Raw genomic sequence first — 21,153 nt, forward strand, 5'->3', positions numbered from 1 at the left:
ATTGGAATACATAATGCATACTAAATCAATAAGTATAATTACTGAATGACACAATCATTTGAATAGCCTTCTATTGTGGTAAAACACAATTTTTATTGTCAATTTTAAGTGTTTTGTTTATGACTCTATGTACTGAAATCTATTTCTTGTAAATGTCTTTTATATTCTTGGAAAAAGTAAACAAAAATAGAGATACAATTTGTCTGACAGAGAACAAAGTTCATCAATTCTGATGACATTTAATATCAATAATCTAGAGTAAAATTCACATTTTTTATTTCCTAAAAAAGAGATATTGAATGTGAAATTCCAAAATAATTAAAAAAAATTTGTTCAATTGTATTCTCAGAATAATAAGCTAAACACAAAAATTTGATCTTCATTCTAAATGATTGAAAGCTGTCACTTTGCAATATAGTCATGATTTCATGGAATATTAGATATTCCCCATTAGGCTACCACTCTCAGGGGTATATATGTCATATATATATATCTAATCTTTGTACTTTCATTTCATGAAACAAATACTGATTGACAGTTCCATCATTTGAGGCTGATATTGATATAAATGTTAGGTTAAGTCCAGGACTGTCATTATTTATTGCTGTTACTATGTAGACCTAAATATCAATGCTCATCTACCTTTGAAATATTCCAATTTACCACAAAGTCATAATTGTTCAATATTATTACAATATAACACAATTGGATGCTTATTTAACTGTTTCTCTCTTGGAAATATTATATATCTTTTGTAATATTACCCTTGAGTGTATTTTTGCTTTCAAATCAAGCTCATAATTTGTTTGTTTAAATTTCCTGTGTTTACCAATTACCCATGGAAATAAACCTCAATCCCATCCTTATATAGACATTTTTATAGCAGAGTTGTTTATATCACCAGATAATACATTTTTTCTGTAGATTTATTAGACAGGTATTATTCTCTGTCTGTCTAATTTCTTTTGAGAAATGTATGAAAGAATAATATTGAAAGAGCTAATACATCTATCTGATCTTTAGGTCATTGTAAATTCAGCTTTTGGACAAAATGGAAAATGTTTGATGTCCACCAGATGCCATTAATTTGTGACTCCTAGACTTAATAAAAATAACAGCTATGATATAAATGTGTAATATTTACTTCCTTGTGCATCACAATTGTATCTGAAATCATCCTTCATTATTATTAGGAACTCTGGAGACAAATACTTTGAGAAGCCAGATACAGACTGATGGCTGATAGTCGCTGTTAAATTGATTCACTACTTTATTAGACTCGGAACAATTTAGATCTTCATAGGCATCCTTCTAGTGTTGTCTAGATGTGTTATGCCCTCACTCTAGTGGAGGGGTATTAAGGCTTAGCCTTGTCTAGATGTTTTATGCCCTCACTCTAGTGGAGGGGCATTAAGGTTTACCCTTGTCTAGATGTTTTATGCCCTCACTCTAGTGGAGGGGGTATTAAGGTTTACCCTTATATATGTTTTATGCCCTCACTCTAGTGGAGGGGCATTAAGGTTTACCCTTGTCTAGATGTTTTATGCCCTCACTCTAGTGGAGGGGGCATTAAGGTTAACCCTTGTCTAGATGATTTATGCCCTCACTCTAGTGGAGGGGGCATTAAGGTTTTCCCTTGTATAGATGTTTTATGCCCTCACTCTAGTGGAGGGGGCATTAAGGTTTGCCCTTTTCTATATGTTTTATACCCTCACTCTAGTGGAGGGGGGTATTAATGTTTACCCTTGTCTAGATGTTTTATGCCCTCACTCTAGTGGAGGGGCATTAAGGTTTACCCTTGTCTAGATGTTTTATGCCCTCACTCTAGTGGAGGGGGCATTAAGGTTAACCCTTGTCTAGATGATTTATGCCCTCACTCTAGTGGAGGGGGCATTAAGGTTTTCCCTTGTATAGATGTTTTATGCCCTCACTCTAGTGGAGGGGGCATTAAGGTTTGCCCTTTTCTATATGTTTTATACCCTCACTCTAGTGGAGGGGGGCATTAAGGTTTACCCTTGTCTAGATGTTTTATGCCCTCACTCTAGTGGAGGGGCATTAAGGTTTACCCTTGTCTAGATGTTTTATGCCCTCACTCTAGTGGAGGGGGTATTAAGGTTTACCCTTATATATGTTTTATGCCCTCACTCTAGTGGAGGGGCATTAAGGTTTACCCTTGTCTAGATGTTTTATGCCCTTACTCTAGTGGAGGGGGCATTAAGGTTTACCCTTGTCTAGATCTGCATAGACATCCTTCTAGTGTTGTCTAAATGTTTTATGCCCTCACTCTAGTGGAGGGGGCATTAAGGTTTACCCTTGTCTAGATGTTTTATGCTCTCACTCTAGTGGAGGGGCATTAAGGTTTACACTTGTCTAGATGTTTTATGCCCTCACTCTAGTGGAGGGGGTATTTAGGTTTACCGTTGTCTAGATGTTTTATTCCCTAACTCTAGTGGAGGGGGCATTAAGGTTTACCCTTGTCTAGATGTTATATGCCTTCACTCTAGAGGAGGGGGTACTAAGGTTAACCCTTGTCTAGATGTGTTATGCCCTCACTCTAGTGGAGGGGGCATTAAGATTTATCCTTGTCTAGATGTTTTATGCCCTCACTCTAGTGGAGGGGGCATTAAGGTTTTCCCTTGTCCAGATGTTTTATGATCTCACTCTAGTGGAGGGGCATTAAGGTTTTCCCTTTTCTAGATGTTTTATGCTCTCACTCTAGTGGAGGGGCATTAAGGTTTTCCCTTGTCCAGATGTTTTATGCTCTCACTCTAGTGGAGGGGGCATTAAGGTTTACCCTTGTCCAGATGTTTTATGCTCTCACTCTAGTGGAGGGGAATTAAGGTTTACCCTTGTCCAGATGTTTTTAATGCTCTCACTTTAGTGGAGGGGGCATTAAGGTTTACCCTTGTCTAGATGTTTTATGCCCTTACTCTAGTGGAGGGGGTATTAAGGTTTACCCTTGTCTAGATGTTTTATGCCCTCACTCTAGTGGAGGGGGCATTAAGGTTTTCCCTTGTATAGATGTTTTATGCCCTCACTCTAGTGGAGGGGGCATTAAGGTTTGCCCTTTTCTATATGTTTTATACCCTCACTCTAGTGGAGGGGGGTATTAATGTTTACCCTTGTCTAGATGTTTTATGCCCTCACTCTAGTGGAGGGGCATTAAGGTTTACCCTTGTCTAGATGTTTTATGCCCTCACTCTAGTGGAGGGGGCATTAAGGTTAACCCTTGTCTAGATGATTTATGCCCTCACTCTAGTGGAGGGGGCATTAAGGTTTTCCCTTGTATAGATGTTTTATGCCCTCACTCTAGTGGAGGGGGCATTAAGGTTTGCCCTTTTCTATATGTTTTATACCCTCACTCTAGTGGAGGGGGGCATTAAGGTTTACCCTTGTCTAGATGTTTTATGCCCTCACTCTAGTGGAGGGGCATTAAGGTTTACCCTTGTCTAGATGTTTTATGCCCTCACTCTAGTGGAGGGGGTATTAAGGTTTACCCTTATATATGTTTTATGCCCTCACTCTAGTGGAGGGGCATTAAGGTTTACCCTTGTCTAGATGTTTTATGCCCTCACTCTAGTGGAGGGGGCATTAAGGTTTACCCTTGTCTAGATCTGCATAGACATCCTTCTAGTGTTGTCTAAATGTTTTATGCCCTCACTCTAGTGGAGGGGGCATTAAGGTTTACCCTTGTCTAGATGTTTTATGCTCTCACTCTAGTGGAGGGGCATTAAGGTTTACACTTGTCTAGATGTTTTATGCCCTCACTCTAGTGGAGGGGGTATTTAGGTTTACCGTTGTCTAGATGTTTTATTCCCTAACTCTAGTGGAGGGGGCATTAAGGTTTACCCTTGTCTAGATGTTATATGCCTTCACTCTAGAGGAGGGGGTACTAAGGTTAACCCTTGTCTAGATGTGTTATGCCCTCACTCTAGTGGAGGGGGCATTAAGATTTATCCTTGTCTAGATGTTTTATGCCCTCACTCTAGTGGAGGGGGTATTAAGGTTTACCCTTGTCTAGATGATTTATGCCCTCACTCTAGTGGAGGGGGTATTAAGGTTTACCCTTATATATGATTTATGCCCTCACTCTAGTGGAGGGGGCATTAAGGTTTACCCTTGTCTAGATGTTTTATGCCCTCACTCTAGTGGAGGGGGCATTAAGGTTTTCCCTTGTCCAGATGTTTTATGATCTCACTCTAGTGGAGGGGCATTAAGGTTTTCCCTTTTCTAGATGTTTTATGCTCTCACTCTAGTGGAGGGGCATTAAGTTTTTCCCTTGTCCAGATGTTTTATGCTCTCACTCTAGTGGAGGGGGCATTAAGGTTTACCCTTGTCCAGATGTTTTATGCTCTCACTCTAGTGGAGGGGAATTAAGGTTTACCCTTGTCCAGATGTTTTTAATGCTCTCACTTTAGTGGAGGGGGCATTAAGGTTTACCCTTGTCTAGATGTTTTATGCCCTTACTCTAGTGGAGGGGGTATTAAGGTTTACCCTTGTCTAGATGTTTTATGCCCTCACTCTAGTGGAGGGGGCATTAAGGTTTTCCCTTGTATAGATGTTTTATGCCCTCACTCTAGTGGAGGGGGCATTAAGGTTTGCCCTTTTCTATATGTTTTATACCCTCACTCTAGTGGAGGGGGGTATTAATGTTTACCCTTGTCTAGATGTTTTATGCCCTCACTCTAGTGGAGGGGCATTAAGGTTTACCCTTGTCTAGATGTTTTATGCCCTCACTCTAGTGGAGGGGGCATTAAGGTTAACCCTTGTCTAGATGATTTATGCCCTCACTCTAGTGGAGGGGGCATTAAGGTTTTCCCTTGTATAGATGTTTTATGCCCTCACTCTAGTGGAGGGGGCATTAAGGTTTGCCCTTTTCTATATGTTTTATACCCTCACTCTAGTGGAGGGGGGCATTAAGGTTTACCCTTGTCTAGATGTTTTATGCCCTCACTCTAGTGGAGGGGCATTAAGGTTTACCCTTGTCTAGATGTTTTATGCCCTCACTCTAGTGGAGGGGGTATTAAGGTTTACCCTTATATATGTTTTATGCCCTCACTCTAGTGGAGGGGCATTAAGGTTTACCCTTGTCTAGATGTTTTATGCCCTCACTCTAGTGGAGGGGGCATTAAGGTTTACCCTTGTCTAGATCTGCATAGACATCCTTCTAGTGTTGTCTAAATGTTTTATGCCCTCACTCTAGTGGAGGGGGCATTAAGGTTTACCCTTGTCTAGATGTTTTATGCTCTCACTCTAGTGGAGGGGCATTAAGGTTTACACTTGTCTAGATGTTTTATGCCCTCACTCTAGTGGAGGGGGTATTTAGGTTTACCGTTGTCTAGATGTTTTATTCCCTAACTCTAGTGGAGGGGGCATTAAGGTTTACCCTTGTCTAGATGTTATATGCCTTCACTCTAGAGGAGGGGGTACTAAGGTTAACCCTTGTCTAGATGTGTTATGCCCTCACTCTAGTGGAGGGGGCATTAAGATTTATCCTTGTCTAGATGTTTTATGCCCTCACTCTAGTGGAGGGGGTATTAAGGTTTACCCTTGTCTAGATGATTTATGCCCTCACTCTAGTGGAGGGGGTATTAAGGTTTACCCTTATATATGATTTATGCCCTCACTCTAGTGGAGGGGGCATTAAGGTTTACCCTTGTCTAGATGTTTTATGCCCTCACTCTAGTGGAGGGGGCATTAAGGTTTTCCCTTGTCCAGATGTTTTATGATCTCACTCTAGTGGAGGGGCATTAAGGTTTTCCCTTTTCTAGATGTTTTATGCTCTCACTCTAGTGGAGGGGCATTAAGGTTTTCCCTTGTCCAGATGTTTTATGCTCTCACTCTAGTGGAGGGGGCATTAAGGTTTACCCTTGTCCAGATGTTTTATGCTCTCACTCTAGTGGAGGGGAATTAAGGTTTACCCTTGTCCAGATGTTTTTAATGCTCTCACTTTAGTGGAGGGGGCATTAAGGTTTACCCTTGTCTAGATGTTTTATGCCCTTACTCTAGTGGAGGGGGTATTAAGGTTTACCCTTGTCTAGATGTTTTATGCCCTCACTCTAGTGGAGGGGGCATTAAGGTTTACCCTTGTCTATATGTTTTATGCCCTTACTCTAGTGGAGGGGGTATTAAGGTTTACCCTTGTCCAGATGTTTTTAATGCTCTCACTTTAGTGGAGGGGGCATTAAGGTTTACCCTTGTCTAGATGTTTTATGCCCTCACTCTAGTGGAGGGGGCATTAAGGTTTACCCTTGTCTAGATGTTTTATGCCCTTACTCTAGTGGAGGGGGTATTAAGGTTTACCCTTGTCTAGATGTTTTATGCCCTTACTCTAGTGGAGGGGGCATTAAGGTTTACCCTTGTCTAGATGTTTTATGCCCTCACTCTAGTGGAGGGGGCATTAAGGTTAACCCTTGTCTAGATGTTTTATGCCTTCACTCTAGTGGAGGGGGCATTAAGATTTACCCTTGTCTACACATCCAACAATTGGTTTCCATTCTTAAACTTTAGTTTCCCAAATGTAATACAACTCATACATGTAAACAACATGCTTATTCCATTAAAGCACAGATCAAGTTTGAGGTTTGGTGATTTCACTATTACAATTCTCTAGTTATCTGCTAGTTACAGCTCTGTTTATGCAAGCGGGGGGCATCCTGATGAGTCTGTGTCCTCCATTCATTGCTTAACTAGCAGCTGCCTTAGCCTGCCTCTGTTGTATCCAGAGTGTGTTCAGTATATCAGAAATTACCAATGTAATATATTTCTGGTCTGCATTTAGTAAGTCAGAAATTGTCAATGTTATATTAACTGTATTCTGACTATGTCAAATCTTCACCTGTTAACAGTTATTTTTGTTTGTTTTTCAGGCACACAATTCCTACTTAAGAGATCAGTGGTTACACTCTATACTGTGGAAGGTATGTATACATTACACAATATGTTGCATTACTAAAAAGATATAGACTACTAATTTTTCAAGAATCTGTACAATTAACTCATCTTAGATACCTGAGCATTGAAATTTTATATTAATTAAAGCCATGAGACGCACCTTTTGTCTACAAAAGACTCATCAGTGATGCTCAAATCAAAAAATGTTAAAAAGACTAAATAAGGTATGAAGTGGAAGAACATTGAGGATCAATATTTCCTAAAAGTTTTGACAAATACAGCTAAGATAATCTATTCCTGAGGTAGAAAAGCCTTAATATTTCAAAAATTCAAAGTTTTGTTAACAGTTAATTTATAATTATAATGAACATATCAATGATTACTGAAGTCTACACAGAAGTACAAATCTCAAATATTTTTGTGTACTTAAGTTAAGTTGTTTTTGTTCGTCAGTCTGCACGGTTAGCCACTAGTCGGATGCCCCTGACTAGTAAAATTTCATTCGGACTAGTGAGTTTTTGCAAAACTTTGTTTGGTTGGACAAATCAGAAAAATGTCGGAATACTGGTCTTCGTACTAGTAGTTGAAAAAGTTTTTGGGACAGACTGGTTCAATTCCTTATGTCTATGATCTCTTACATGCATGTCCACTCAAACACCTTTATGGTGGTACATAATACATCAAAACATTTACTGCTATCTAATTTATGATTGTAACTAAACATTTCTGATAAAGTTTAATATAGACAAATTGGTGCACTATATAAACAATAGTAGTTGTCTATTTTTTGTAAGAAATAAATTACAAGTGAATGTCGGTGAAGCAGCACATGGTAGTTACATAAGAAATACTTCAAATGATACACAAAATTAATTGCATTCCATATTTTAAAGCTTTGCAAAAAAGTACAGCATAAATAAAATTGCATGTTTTGAAGCTTTTCACAAAAGTACACCATAAATCATAATGTTTACCAATTTTTTATAAATGATCAATAGATTATTTTCATACGACCTACTTTTGACTCCAGAGTTCATATTTTTCAACAGATCACCTATGTGATAGGACATGTACTTTTGTCAGACAACTAAAAGAAGTTGATATTGGACCATTTTGTCCAAAAAATGTGCAATCTTATTAAGGCGATTGCAAAAGTTTTTTGAAGGAAAATCACCACTGAAATTATGAATTTGAGTTTCTATTATTGCGCATATGATACAGTCCCATTTTTTGCAATGATAAAACCATTGGAATAATTTCTGAATTTGCAGTAGCTGTTGTTATAAATGTTATAATTAGATTAGCTATCAATATTGTTATGCAACAGTTATTATTTTCCCTTTCCAGCGGCATATGTACAAATATGAGAAGATTTTAAAGAGTGCAAGGAGACCAGAAGTTTTATTAAAAGAAATTAAGGTAAAAATCGATTTATTTTTCCCTAGAGAAAAACTTAAGTATATTAAAGTCAAAGCATATTTAGTATAAACAGACCAATTTATGAATAGGGTTGTATCATTAGAACGTGATTATTCAGTTCATTCATCTGATTGGACGATTTTTTTAAGAATCCCTAACTTGTTTACAGGGAATGGCCTATAATTTGAACGGTTGATGCATAAAGTTTTTAGTGTCCAAAACATAATGATCAGATCTCACAATCAGGAAGAGAAAGAAGCCAATTTAGATAAAAGGGAATATTTTATTATACTGTTAGTTCAGCTGCTTAATAATTTCATAAAATAGAAACGTGACTCAAAACTACCATAACAATTCTTAGAATAGCTGATACTATTATATTTCTAATCAAAAACATGTAATAAGTTGAGGCTTGTTCACAAACGCATTAGATTAAGTTGTTTTCTTCAAAATAAAAACAAAATTATTTAACAAACTTTAGAAGAAAGAAAAAAAAAACACCTTGTAAGTGAAGTAAATTTGGTCTTGGTAACTGTAATCACATATTTGTAAACTTTACTGTTTTTCATTGTTATCAGGCAAATTCTGGTTAAGAGTGTCAACATTTGGGATATTGATTCATAATTATAACATTACACAATGTAATGAAAGTTAAATGATATGTCCAATATACAATTTGGTTCTTTGCTGTTGAGTAAGATTCTACTAGTTGTCATTTTGACAATAGATATAATTTTATTATACTTCAAATCCATATTTCTAGTACATAATTTGGGAAATGCTCGTACTTTTGAGAGGTTCAGATTACTTTCAAGAGAGTTTTCGATCACATTTGAGAGTTTGGGATTACGTATTTTTGGATTACGTTACTAATGGTTAGACATAATCTCTTGTGATTTGAATTGTCAGCATCATGAAATAACAGGCCTTCTCAATAACATTTGTTACTAGGAATTACAAATGTCATTTCTGTATTTGTCTGATTAGATTGTCACCCAAAGGAAAAGACATTTAAACAGAGGAGCCAGTATTGTTCTGATTTTATAAGCATTTTCTGTCATAAAACTTTGATATGGAAAATAACCTTGATGGATGCTTTTATTAATTGTCAACAAGCTGTTCGATAAAAAAAGATTTGGCATTTGATGTTTGTATTACGCATTTACTTTGCAAGCGGAAGTTTTAAATCTTATTTAGCATCTGCTTGCATGCTTTTATATGGTACACTTGTGCTCATTGCACTCATCTACAATCATACACCATCATTTATATCGTAATCAGATGGATAAAATTTGTATGGTTGAAGATTTCTCAGATTCCAGAATACTACTAGAGGATTATTATCCTCATTTGAAAACTTCTTCCGTATTAAATGAAAAAAATATCATTAGTTACAATGATATATGTCATACTTCTTAGTCAAGATTTTGGTTTTTAGCTGAAGTTTACTAAAATAAAAATTAGATTTGCAGTCCTTGAGAAATTAAGAATACCAAAACACCTAAGCTATTTACAATAGCATGCTGGATTTATGATGGATTGATTGCAAATCAGTTTAAAATTTATGAGATTGGACTTCTTCTTAAGTTAATTTTGATCTTGGGTATGAATACTGGTATAAATTTCCCCTCTCTATTTAAAAGTATATGAGTAATATTGATTTTGTTAGAATTTGTCATCCTAGCTGAAATTTTACTCTTGAGTGTCAAATAATTTAATTGAAAAATTATGAGGCTTCAATTGAGCTTAAAAGATACAGAAAAGAAAATGAAGCCTATTGATTTTGGGGTCAAAAGGTTGAGTTCAAGGTCTCTTTAACTAATTTAGATAATGCAAACAATTGGTTTCCAGATGGTCAGCTGTCAGTTTCATATTAGGTCCAATTTGTGGTTTCTTGGTAATAACTTTGTTTAACAAAACTAATACCAAAAGTGAAATGCTGCATATTTTTAAGTCAGTGGGTCAAAGATCAAGGTCACAGAGACTAACAATGAGGGGGGTTAGGAGGGGTCTTGATCCCGAAATCCCGAGCTTAAAACACGAAATCCAGAAAGCCCGGGCTTAAAAAATATGACATCCTGAGGTCCCGAAATTAAAAAAAAGAATTCCCGGATCCCAAAAAGGTCAATCCCGAAATCCTGGGCTTAAAAACACTGATCCCGGAGTCCTGATAAAGGTCCTATCCCCCCTCAACAATAACTGTTTACAGTATGAATTTTTCAAAATGTTGAGTTACTAGATTGAACATCTTATCTTATAACTTATGACACTTTTTTGTACATTTGACACCAGATCTGATTGGTCACTGGAACCCATGGCTTATTTAAAGTAATAAATTTGCGTATCAGGAGCAATGTCAACTTTTCACTTGTCTAAACAGGTCTTAATGAAATAAAAATACATTTCACCGTTTACAAGAAAATATGTTGAAGGATGGACCATATCTAGTCTTAACAAATAACTACAGCAAGGATCAAAGATCTCCTTGCTGTGTTTTATTTAGAAGTGTAAAAAAGGTTGCTATTTGCTGCCATCCAGATATAAATAAGATACATGATTTCATCAGAAACAAAATCTTCTCTCGTTTGTTTACATCTGCAAGCTGTGTTCCTGTATACAGTTTGAAGATAGATTTGTATGTTTACTAAACTTACAGATAGACATAAGGATTTGTTAGTGAAATGGCGGAAGATTAACCCTGCATATCACCTGCAAGTCAATCATTGGCAGTTTGAATGTTTATCAGACGATTTAATCACCGCAAAATGGAATATACTTTCGTGGCAAGAAAGACTTCTAACGGAAATAATCGATACAAAGTCAGCCATAGTTAAGCTGTGTCAATTGTACTCTAGATGTTGTCAGAAATAAAATAAAAACATGTCAATAATTTGATAAAGATTATCTGGTTTAGTGTGTACAGATGCATATGAATAACATAAGTATAATTTGTATGAAACCCAACAATAAATGATGCTTGTCTTTGTAATGATATTTTATATGGTCAATCAGGTACACTCTGAAGTATTAATCCCTTTCCTGATTTCAATCTGTTTTCAGTAAAGCATCTGTGACTTCATTACTAAATGCAATTTGTCAGTTTTCTTTGAATCAGATTTCCTGGAGAGGATTGAGTAAAGCTATTCTGTTAATTATAGATTTTTTCCTCACTTAATACATTATACCATATATGACTTGGTATGATTGCCCTTAATGAAGAACGATTATCACTGAATGCTCAGACAACCCTGATGCACATAAACAGGGTTTATATTGGTTGCTTATATAGGGAATCACTGAAGAGTGACTGGAGCAGGCGCCCTCTTAGGTCAGTCAGCGGGCCCCCACTTATGAAAATTTCTGGATCCGCCACTGATTTGTATTGCCACAGTAGATATGATAGGGTAGAAATGAGTTATATACTCAGTACTGTACAACAACAAAACTGTGAGTAAAAGTATAAGGTTATACTAACGGCCACTTTAAAACAATGATTTAGAAAAGCAGTGGATACATGCTACATGTACAACTTAATCTCATAGGTACAGCATTAATAAAATTAACGGTACCAATTTTCTTGCACCAGATGCGCATTTCGACAATACATGTCTCTTCAGTGATGCTCGTGGCCAAAATATTTGAAATCCAAAGCTTATATAAAAGATGAAGAGCTATAATCCAAAAGGTCCAAAAAGTATAGCCAAATCCGTGAAAGTCATTAAGTCATGCTAATTCTTCAAATTATTTCTGTTCTGTTGTGGTGAGTACAAATATATTTGATATCTGAGACCTTAATTTTCAATACAATGCTGTAAACAGTAACAGTTTAAGGTGACAATGGAGAATTTGTAAACAATAGGTATACAGTGTATAAATGCCATGAACATGTATTCCGGAAACATCATGAATAACAATCTACAGTTTATTTCTTAACAAACACGACTGTATGTGGTCAGTGGCTTTATAACATTTAGGTGTATCATGTTTATACAGTCAATACAATTACACTGTTGTACTGTTTATACATTCAGTAAGGAAGCATAGATTAATTAAACAATCTTAATTCTCTGAAGTTATAAAACAATAAAACACTTATATATTATCCTGCAAAGTACTAATTATAGAATGACCAAGTGGTTATTAATATTGATTATCATACATTTAATGCCCAAGTTGGGAAATGGGGTAAATTATTTAATTAGAGATAATAATTAGCCTATTGGAGGGCATCTGTAGAGTTTGTTGGAGATTTTACATGTATGCTTGCTAGCTATGGTAGTTGCTTTTGCAAATAGTTTTCTGGATAAATAAAACACAGTTCTTTTTAGTACAAAAATAAGAATTTCTGAATGCTAAAGGCCATGCAATATTACCTGATTTAAGGAAGTTGATGAGGTTTATGGGTAGTTGGACATGAATACATTTATCGATTCAAGCTCATTTAAGTATCATTTTTGATCTCTTATATAATGCAACTCATTGCGGGGACATAGAAATACCTGGCGTAAAAATGAAGTGTTTATATTTGGTTATTACCCTTGTACCTTGGATATAAAAAATATGTGCAACATGGGGAATATAGGAACTTTATCTCTGAAATGTACACATTTTTATTTAGGGGCCAGCTGAAGCACGCCTCTGGGTGTGGGATTTTCTCTCTATAGTGAAGACCCATTTGTGGCCTTCTGCTGTTTTTGCTCTTTGGTTGGGTTGTTGTCTCATTGACACATTCCCCATATCCATTCTGAATTTTATTGTTTGGAATAGAAGCTGTTTTAAAACAACCCCAGCATACTTTGTATCCAGCCTGTATCACCAGAAGGTATTGGCTCACTTATCTAAAGTAAACAAGATTTAATTGGAAAAATAATGTTTATATAAGCACAGTGTGGGAACGGAACTGTACGGTGTTTTAATGTTTTGGTCATTCGGGAGACTGTCAAGCGGGGCTTCGACATTCGAGAGCATTTTCAGTTACGGAGAAGGTAAGTGTTTTAGATAATTACTATCTCTGGGCTCACTTTAAATGCATATGAGAAAAGTATTGCATCTGTCAATAATATTAAAACATTCCAGGGGTCAGAAAATATTCTAGAGGCAAGAAAACCGGGGGAAAATGGAATAAAAGTAAGAGCTCCGGCCCAAATTATGCAAATGATTGTCTTCATTCAGCTGAAAATCTGACTTTACAAGGTTTTTTTAACAAAATTTTAAGTTGTATAATAAGAATTATTATATGTTTTTCCATCATATACAACTTCACCATGTTTACACTAGAAAATAGTTCTAAATCTTTGAAAACTAAAGTCACTAAATATTTTTCACTGTACGGTCGCTCGTCGGTAAACAACTTTCGACTGTATTATCACTTGGAGCAGTTCTGTAATGTCGCTTGGGAGCAGAGTAATGATTTTGGCTACAGTATTTATGAGAAACCTCGATTTTAGTTCAAATGTATATAGAAAAAGGAAATTTACAAATCAAATATCTTTAAATAAAAATATTTTATAGCCAATGGGATATTTGTAATGATATATACATTGACCAGAAACTTCTTTATATTTATATTAATATCATCAGCTGTAGTGTTCCTATAGATTATTGAATTAGCTCCAAAGTAAGGAGTAATCGAAACGTCCTTATCATCAACAATACATTCACAGAATTGAGCACTGACACACACGTACGATCTATATTATTATTAACAAACTAGCTGATAAAAACAAACACAAGATAAAAAAATGTACATTTTGGAATTTATTTGTTTATTAATGGAGAAAACATAAAATGAACTTAATTGTTAAAACCTCGTGTTTCATTTCTGCAATGCATAGCGCGGTTTGTTCGACTTGCTAAGGCATTGTTAATTCTTTTTTAAAAACGATTTTATGATGGTACAAAGCATGTTAAAGCATCAATCAATTTGGAGTTCCATTTTTCATATAATAAGATACGTAGACTTGTTCCAAAATTTATCAATAAAAGTAAACAGACAACCCGTCGTTATGAAGACAAAAAAAAAAACTCCCTTATTAACTTTAAACATGGTATTTAATTTCTATCCCAATAATTTTTGGATTGCTTCCTAATGAGAGTGGTTTTTGAAATCAAGCGCTGGAGATGAAAAAAAAAAATCCAGAGCCATTAATTTTAAGTCCAGCGCTGCAGATTTCAAATCCATCCACTGCTAAAGATTTAAAATCAAGCAATTGAGATACAAAGTCGTGCGCTGTGTAGATATAAAGTCGACCACTGGATTTGTTACATCCCGCGCGCTTGGGCTGAAATGTTAAGATGTGGACTTTAGATCTTCAGCGCTTGACTTTAAATCTTTGAATCTGTACGAACTCTTTTCACTAAAAATCTTAAGTGTTACACGAATCTTACATGTTTAGTAAGTCTAAAATATTCCTTAACAATTCAACTAAACAGATTTGTCGTAAGATTAATTCTACACTTAAGACTTTTTGTGAAAAGGGCTACTTTAAGATTTATGACGCTTGACTTCAAAACCACAACCTTTTTTGTATGAGATAAATATCATAAATGCATCTCTTAATTATTAGGATCGAAATCAAATAAAATTGAAAAACTTTGTTTCTTTAGGTTTAAAGTGCGAGTATGTCTCTTTCTCCTTTCCCGCACTTTAGATTAGTATATAAAATGTATTAGCGTTAAGCGCTACATATATCATATATCACGTATAAGTATTGTACTAAGCGCTTGAATTGACATTGACAGGGGCAAACTTCACATTTCCACCGTTGTACTGTTTATATATCTACAACATTAAACTTTAGATCTGAAGCGATCGTGTTTATCTCTTCAGCACTGGACTGTTTTCGATGCAGGACATGACACCTCTACCGCTTGACTTTGCTCTACAACGCTTGGGTGACATCTACAGTGCCAAAATTCACATCTCCAGCGTTTAACGTTTAATAAAGCTACATTAACAAATATACAACTGGAGTTTTGTTGGTATCTTCACTTTTTATCTATGTACCGCTGCACTCATTGTTTAAGAGGGGATCCGCTCCAGTCATGCTAAAGTGATTTCCCTATATAGTCAACCAAATTTGGACCACAAAAAGAGGGCCCATAGAAAAAACCCTTTAAACACCCTTCTCGGACTTGATTTATATCTTTAACGCTGAACTTTACATTTACAGCTCCTAACATTACATCTCCATGCTGAAGTTTTCCTTCTTAAAATCTTAAAACAGACCTCATTATTTGTTGTATATGGTTGTCATATATTGTATAAGGCGTTGGAAACTTGCATGTTCAGTTTGTGCAGGCGATACATAAAATAGAAGATGTGGTATAATTGTCATTGCGATAACTGACACAGAAATTAACAGCTGCAGGTCACCGTATGGCCTTCAACAATGAACAAACGTTTAACATGTAAACATGAGTGCACCTAATTTACCTAGATGACAATCAAGATTATTGAAACTTTAAAGTTGATTTTATTTCATAAATTCAAATCTTCTTGAAACGCAAAACATCATACCTACCTATTTGATTTCACAAACCAAAACCATGCAATGAAAATAATGTTTCGTTTCTTTCAATTTTCAGAAAATGACCATGGATGAATCATTCGAAATTAAAGAAAGAATTGATGAATCGCTTGTAACGATTGAAGTGGAGACAGAAAATCACATCTCCAGCGCTTAGTTGGCAATATATACATTTGAAAATTTCGTTTCCGTCCATGATGTGTATCCTAGTGAAAAATTAAAGATTGAACGCTAAATTGTATTCCATTTAAAGTAGTATGATATGTGTATTTAAATAAATACTATTTGATTGATTGGTGCTTAATTTTTGTCCAGTGAGAATATCTTACAATTATATTTCATCAAATAAAGATATGTTCATAGATAGTCATGAGAGGATCATTAGACATGTCCTAAGATATATCTTATGACAGCTGAGGTCTTAGGAATGCCTCGTAATACCGACCCCTGGACATTAACTGTATCAAAATAGGACAAAACACACTAACATGAAGGAATAATAAAAAAGAAGTTATGAAAATGTTATTGAGGTCAATATCATCTGTTGTGATAATAGAAAAATATCATTATTTTTCGATTTTGTACAAGTTAAAACCATTTTAAGCAATATTTTGTACAGGTTATAACATGTATGAGGTACTTTTGTACATGTTATAACCTGTACAAAATCGCAACTTGTACACGACATATATAAAAATCAATTTATTATAAATGTTCACCTTTTTTGAAAGAATTTATCAAGTAATATGTTTCAGAAAATTATTTGTTCGATTTTCAGGTGTAGCTCAACACGAGAAAGAGTTGCAATAATATGGAACGCCAACACTGTCTTATTATGCCCATTTTTCATTATATGTTGTGCATTTACCTTTATTTGATGTGCACTTACCTTTATATGATGTGAACTTGTCATCATATGATGTGCAAACACCTTTATATGATGTGCAAATATCCTTATATGATGTGCATTCATCATTATATGATGTGCAAACATCATTATATGATGTGCAAACATACTTATATGGTGTGCAAATATACTTATATGATGTGCACACATACTTATATGATGTGCAAACATTCTTATATGATGTGAAAATATACTTATATTATGTTAAAAAATCCTTTTATGATGCGCAAAAATACTTATATGATGTGAACATATACTTATATGATGTGAACATATACTTATATGCAGTGCAAAAATACTTATATGCTGTGCAAATATACTTATATGATGTGTACATATCCTTTTATGGTGTGCAGTTTCCCTTATATTATGTACAAACATCTTTATATGATGTGTTTGTGTCATTATATTATGTGCTTGTAATCTTATATTATGTGGTTTTATTTACTTCATTATATGATGTCGAAACGTCATTATATTATGTGCTTTCATCGTCGTTATGGTCAATGAACATGATCACGATTAGAATGATTACTGTCTACGTCATAACTGATTCCGATCTGCTTCTGTGGAATAACCGTTACTACTACTAGTATTTAGGATCAAATCTGTAGCTACCGTTTGGAAAATGGTTGAGACTTGAGATAACACTTGGCATGTTAGTACCTCGTTTTAAGATGCAAAAATTAACATCTGATATTGTTGGAAAATTTAAAAAATATATATGAATTGCAAAGTTTTTGTTTAAATCGACGGGTCTTTAATCATCAACATACGAAGTCTACAATACGGTTAAGGTTAATAAATTTAATAAATACTAGTAATACTGTTATGTCATGCTCTATGATAGTTTTAACGAGGGAAGGCATTATATTTGTCAATTTCGGTATACCTAACGTTAGGATTTTTCCTATAAGAAGATAATACACGAAGTTTAGTATTGTCATTTATGTAATAAAACATTGCCTTTCTGATCATTTTAGCTGTTCGAGTTTCTTATAATTGTAAGTGTCCACTTTGATGGCAATAGTAAATACTTTCATTCTAGTTGAAACTAAAAGACATGAGGATAGCCAGGATAGATGTGTCTACAAATGAAATTGGGAATTGAAATGGGGTATGTGTCTAAAAGAGTTCGTGCATAATCAGGCCGTAATATTTATAAGTTTAGTATATAAGCTGTCACAGAAAACAGAGGATATCCTCGCATTTTTTATATTGTGACCAAAGTTGAAATCAATTCCCAAAACTTGAAAGTAAATTATCATTTTTTTATATGGAAAATATTGGAATACTTGAAATAATTACTTTATTGAATGAATTTTGTGTGACGAGCTTATTATTCTTAATCGATATTTATTATAATTTATGTGTGCTTTACGTTTTTGTCTTGTATACTGATTTTCGATTTATGTGTCTCTGGTATAGATAAACTACGTGTGCGTTAGAATGGTGTACTCGATTGAAACTTAATTGGAACACAAGGAGAAAATTTATGTTCACTCTTATTTATATATTTAATACATGAATATTGAGTGAAGAAATAGAAAACAATGAAATAAATATGCAATCTATTTTATCATTTTGCCCGAGTGATTGTACAGAAAGGCTCCGAGCGAGAATACAACAGGCGAGCGAGCGATTGTACAGTCAATAATATTAACCAACATCAAGAAAATTGATTTATGTAATTTTCTACTGAAACAATCGTTATAGAACTTTCAGAATGGTTAGACTATATATCATCAAATGCTTAATTGTAAAAATTGGTGTAGTTATGAATCTCCTTTTGAATTATTTTTTAACTTTTATTCGATGTTGATGACGAATTTTGAGCGATTTACTCGGAGCTGAACCGTTTGTAAGAAAACGTCTGGCTGTATATGTCGCTTACAGCATTTGATTGGTCTATTATATTGTGTAGAATGTTTTCGTTACCAAATCTTTAAGCAGAAACTTAAAATTATAACGTTTGCGTTAATCAAAACTTACATTCATCAACTTGTTGTTTTGCGAATGTCGGAGCACCGCTTGACAGTCTCCCGAATGACCAAAATATTAAAACACCGTACAGTTCCGTTCCCACACTGTGATAAGGCTGTTTTCTGTTGATGTAAAGTGACACAAAATAAAGTGATTACATAGATCTTACAATGCGGTGATCCTCCATGACGTCAGACTCATTTGATAGATGTGTAATTACAATAGTCGTCTATAATAATATATATTTATCTCATGACCGATATTCAAATTCAATACTCACATTTTAGGTTAAATACGTAATTAGATTTAACATTTACGAGAATATTTGTTATTTATGATAAGTGTAACAACTTTCAGTTGCAATAAATGGAATAAATATTATCTACTCCTATTAGTATTAATGAACTTCAACCATTTTGTGGTAGGGGTGAGCATCTGAGACACTGAACACCCCACCTTTTGTCATATATTTCAAACTAAATAAGTGCCAGTCTTTGTAAGAATCAGGCAATTTTAAAAAAAATCAAAACATGGCTGTTACCCACCTCCCTAGTCATCCTATTTTGAAGTAACACTCATCCTGAGTTAGGAATGGTAGGTCTTTAGTTTCTGCGTGTCTGGTAACTTGATAAATCTTTAGATAAACTTTGGTAAGAATGATAGCAAATTACAGAGTTATCTCCCCTTAATTGATAATATCTAGTGCATTGTAACCAAATTTTATCTCCAATTACCAGAACACGACAATGAAAGGAATGGTATATTTTTGCATCATTATACATTTTGAACATAAATTAATGTCAACCTCAGTGGGTTTTTGTTTGTCATGTTTCCACCACTGCCTGATTCTTAGGTAGACTAGAACTTAAATTCTCCACCTTATTACACATGATGAAGCTCAGGTAAATGTTACTTATTCCTGCAACTTATAACATATAGTAAGTGACCCTCCTTAAGCCATGATAATGTCATTGATACAGAAAATCATTATTTTAAATAAATACTTTCACACCAATTGTTCTAATCAGAGCAAAATAAAATTTATGTCAAAGGTTAACTTAAGCAATATTTTGGACTAATGTTTGATATTGATGTAAGGCTTTTAATGTCCCTTGGAAATGAGTTATACCCATTAGAAGGGAGTTATGCGTCTTGAAAGGGAGTTAAAACCATTGAAAGGGCGTTACATATCCCTTGAAAAAAAGTTTCTATAATATAATAATCAACATTGTTATCCTTGAACTCATGCTAACTTTTCTCTTTGAAGTTTGAAGAATTTTTTAAGCAAAGCCCATACTGTATAATAATCTGAAGAATTTTATAAGCAAAGCCCATACTGTATAATAATCTGAAGAATTTTATAAGCAAAGCCCATACTGTATAATAATCTGAAGAATTTTTTAAGCAAAGCCCATGCTGTATAATAATCTGAAGAATTTTATAAGCAAAGCCCATACTGTATGATAAGCTATAAAGAAGCCTGGAAAGACAATGTGAAACAATTCACTGGAGAATACCAACAGCCTGATTAATGCTTAAAATTAATGGACAAAATCAAATATGACAACAGAAACTAGGATTATGACTATTTACACAAAACTTGATACAAATGATGGAGTATCAAGTTGTCCATTGATACATTTATAGGATATATTTAACAAGTAGTTCATATAATATATTTATAGAATAATGCACATTTCATTCAGTTGATCCTAAGTGAAACAATTAATGATATGTTTTTCAAATGGGATAATAGTATCAGATATAATTGGATTTTAAATGAAATTGGAATAGAACTCATTTGATCACTAAAAACAACTATTTCATTTTTTTCCCATTTGGTATAATCTAATGTCCTATTGATTTGTCTTGCCTGTGACAAATGTTGCATAATGCTGGACATAGATAAAGCTTCATGTTTCAGAAGAGCAGGAAACTTCTATCTGGCATATGATTGTCTGCTGTCCTTGACCTAACTTTGTTATTCAATGACCCCTTTGTAAAGTTTTTTGTTCATCTGTTTCAGTTATTACCAGTAACTGGTCAACTGTATTTTGAAGAAAACAGTACCAGTTCATGTATTGCAATTGTGTCAGTATAATTGTCAAATCTTAATTCATCTGACCTTCATCTCAATTTATCAATGGGTCAATGCATCACATGATCCATGCTAGTTTTCTGGGACTAGGTCTAATTCTAAATTATATTTGGTATATGAAATGATAGTATTAGGTGTGCATTTCAGTAAGACATGTTTTTTCTGTTCTTGACACCATTTCAGTTTTAGTTAGAAGTCTCGATTTAAAAGACTTTCAGCATAAAATTCAGTCATGACCAGTGAAGCAGATGTATGTACTGTTGTACATTTGTCACGTTAAGAGAGAGATTAAATGGGATATTATAGATATTTGTTGAAGAAAT

At 34.5% G+C, this 21,153-nt stretch overlaps 1 protein-coding gene across 3 annotated transcripts in view; it reads left to right on the forward strand.

Annotated features, from left to right (window-relative positions):
* The window catches only part of LOC134721769 (C-Maf-inducing protein-like), a 68,122-nt gene that overhangs the window by 16,471 nt on the left and 30,498 nt on the right, over positions 1 to 21,153 (forward strand). For all 3 annotated transcript variants that reach the window (XM_063584975.1, XM_063584976.1, XM_063584977.1), the window contains exons 3-4: positions 6,870 to 6,920; positions 8,242 to 8,313. In XM_063584975.1, the coding sequence (XP_063441045.1) occupies positions 6,870 to 6,920; positions 8,242 to 8,313 (123 nt within the window). The remainder of the gene's footprint in view (positions 1 to 6,869; positions 6,921 to 8,241; positions 8,314 to 21,153) is intronic.

Source organism: Mytilus trossulus, chromosome 6, assembly GCF_036588685.1.
Source record: "Mytilus trossulus isolate FHL-02 chromosome 6, PNRI_Mtr1.1.1.hap1, whole genome shotgun sequence".
In the NCBI taxonomy this organism is placed as follows: domain Eukaryota; kingdom Metazoa; phylum Mollusca; class Bivalvia; order Mytilida; family Mytilidae; genus Mytilus; species Mytilus trossulus.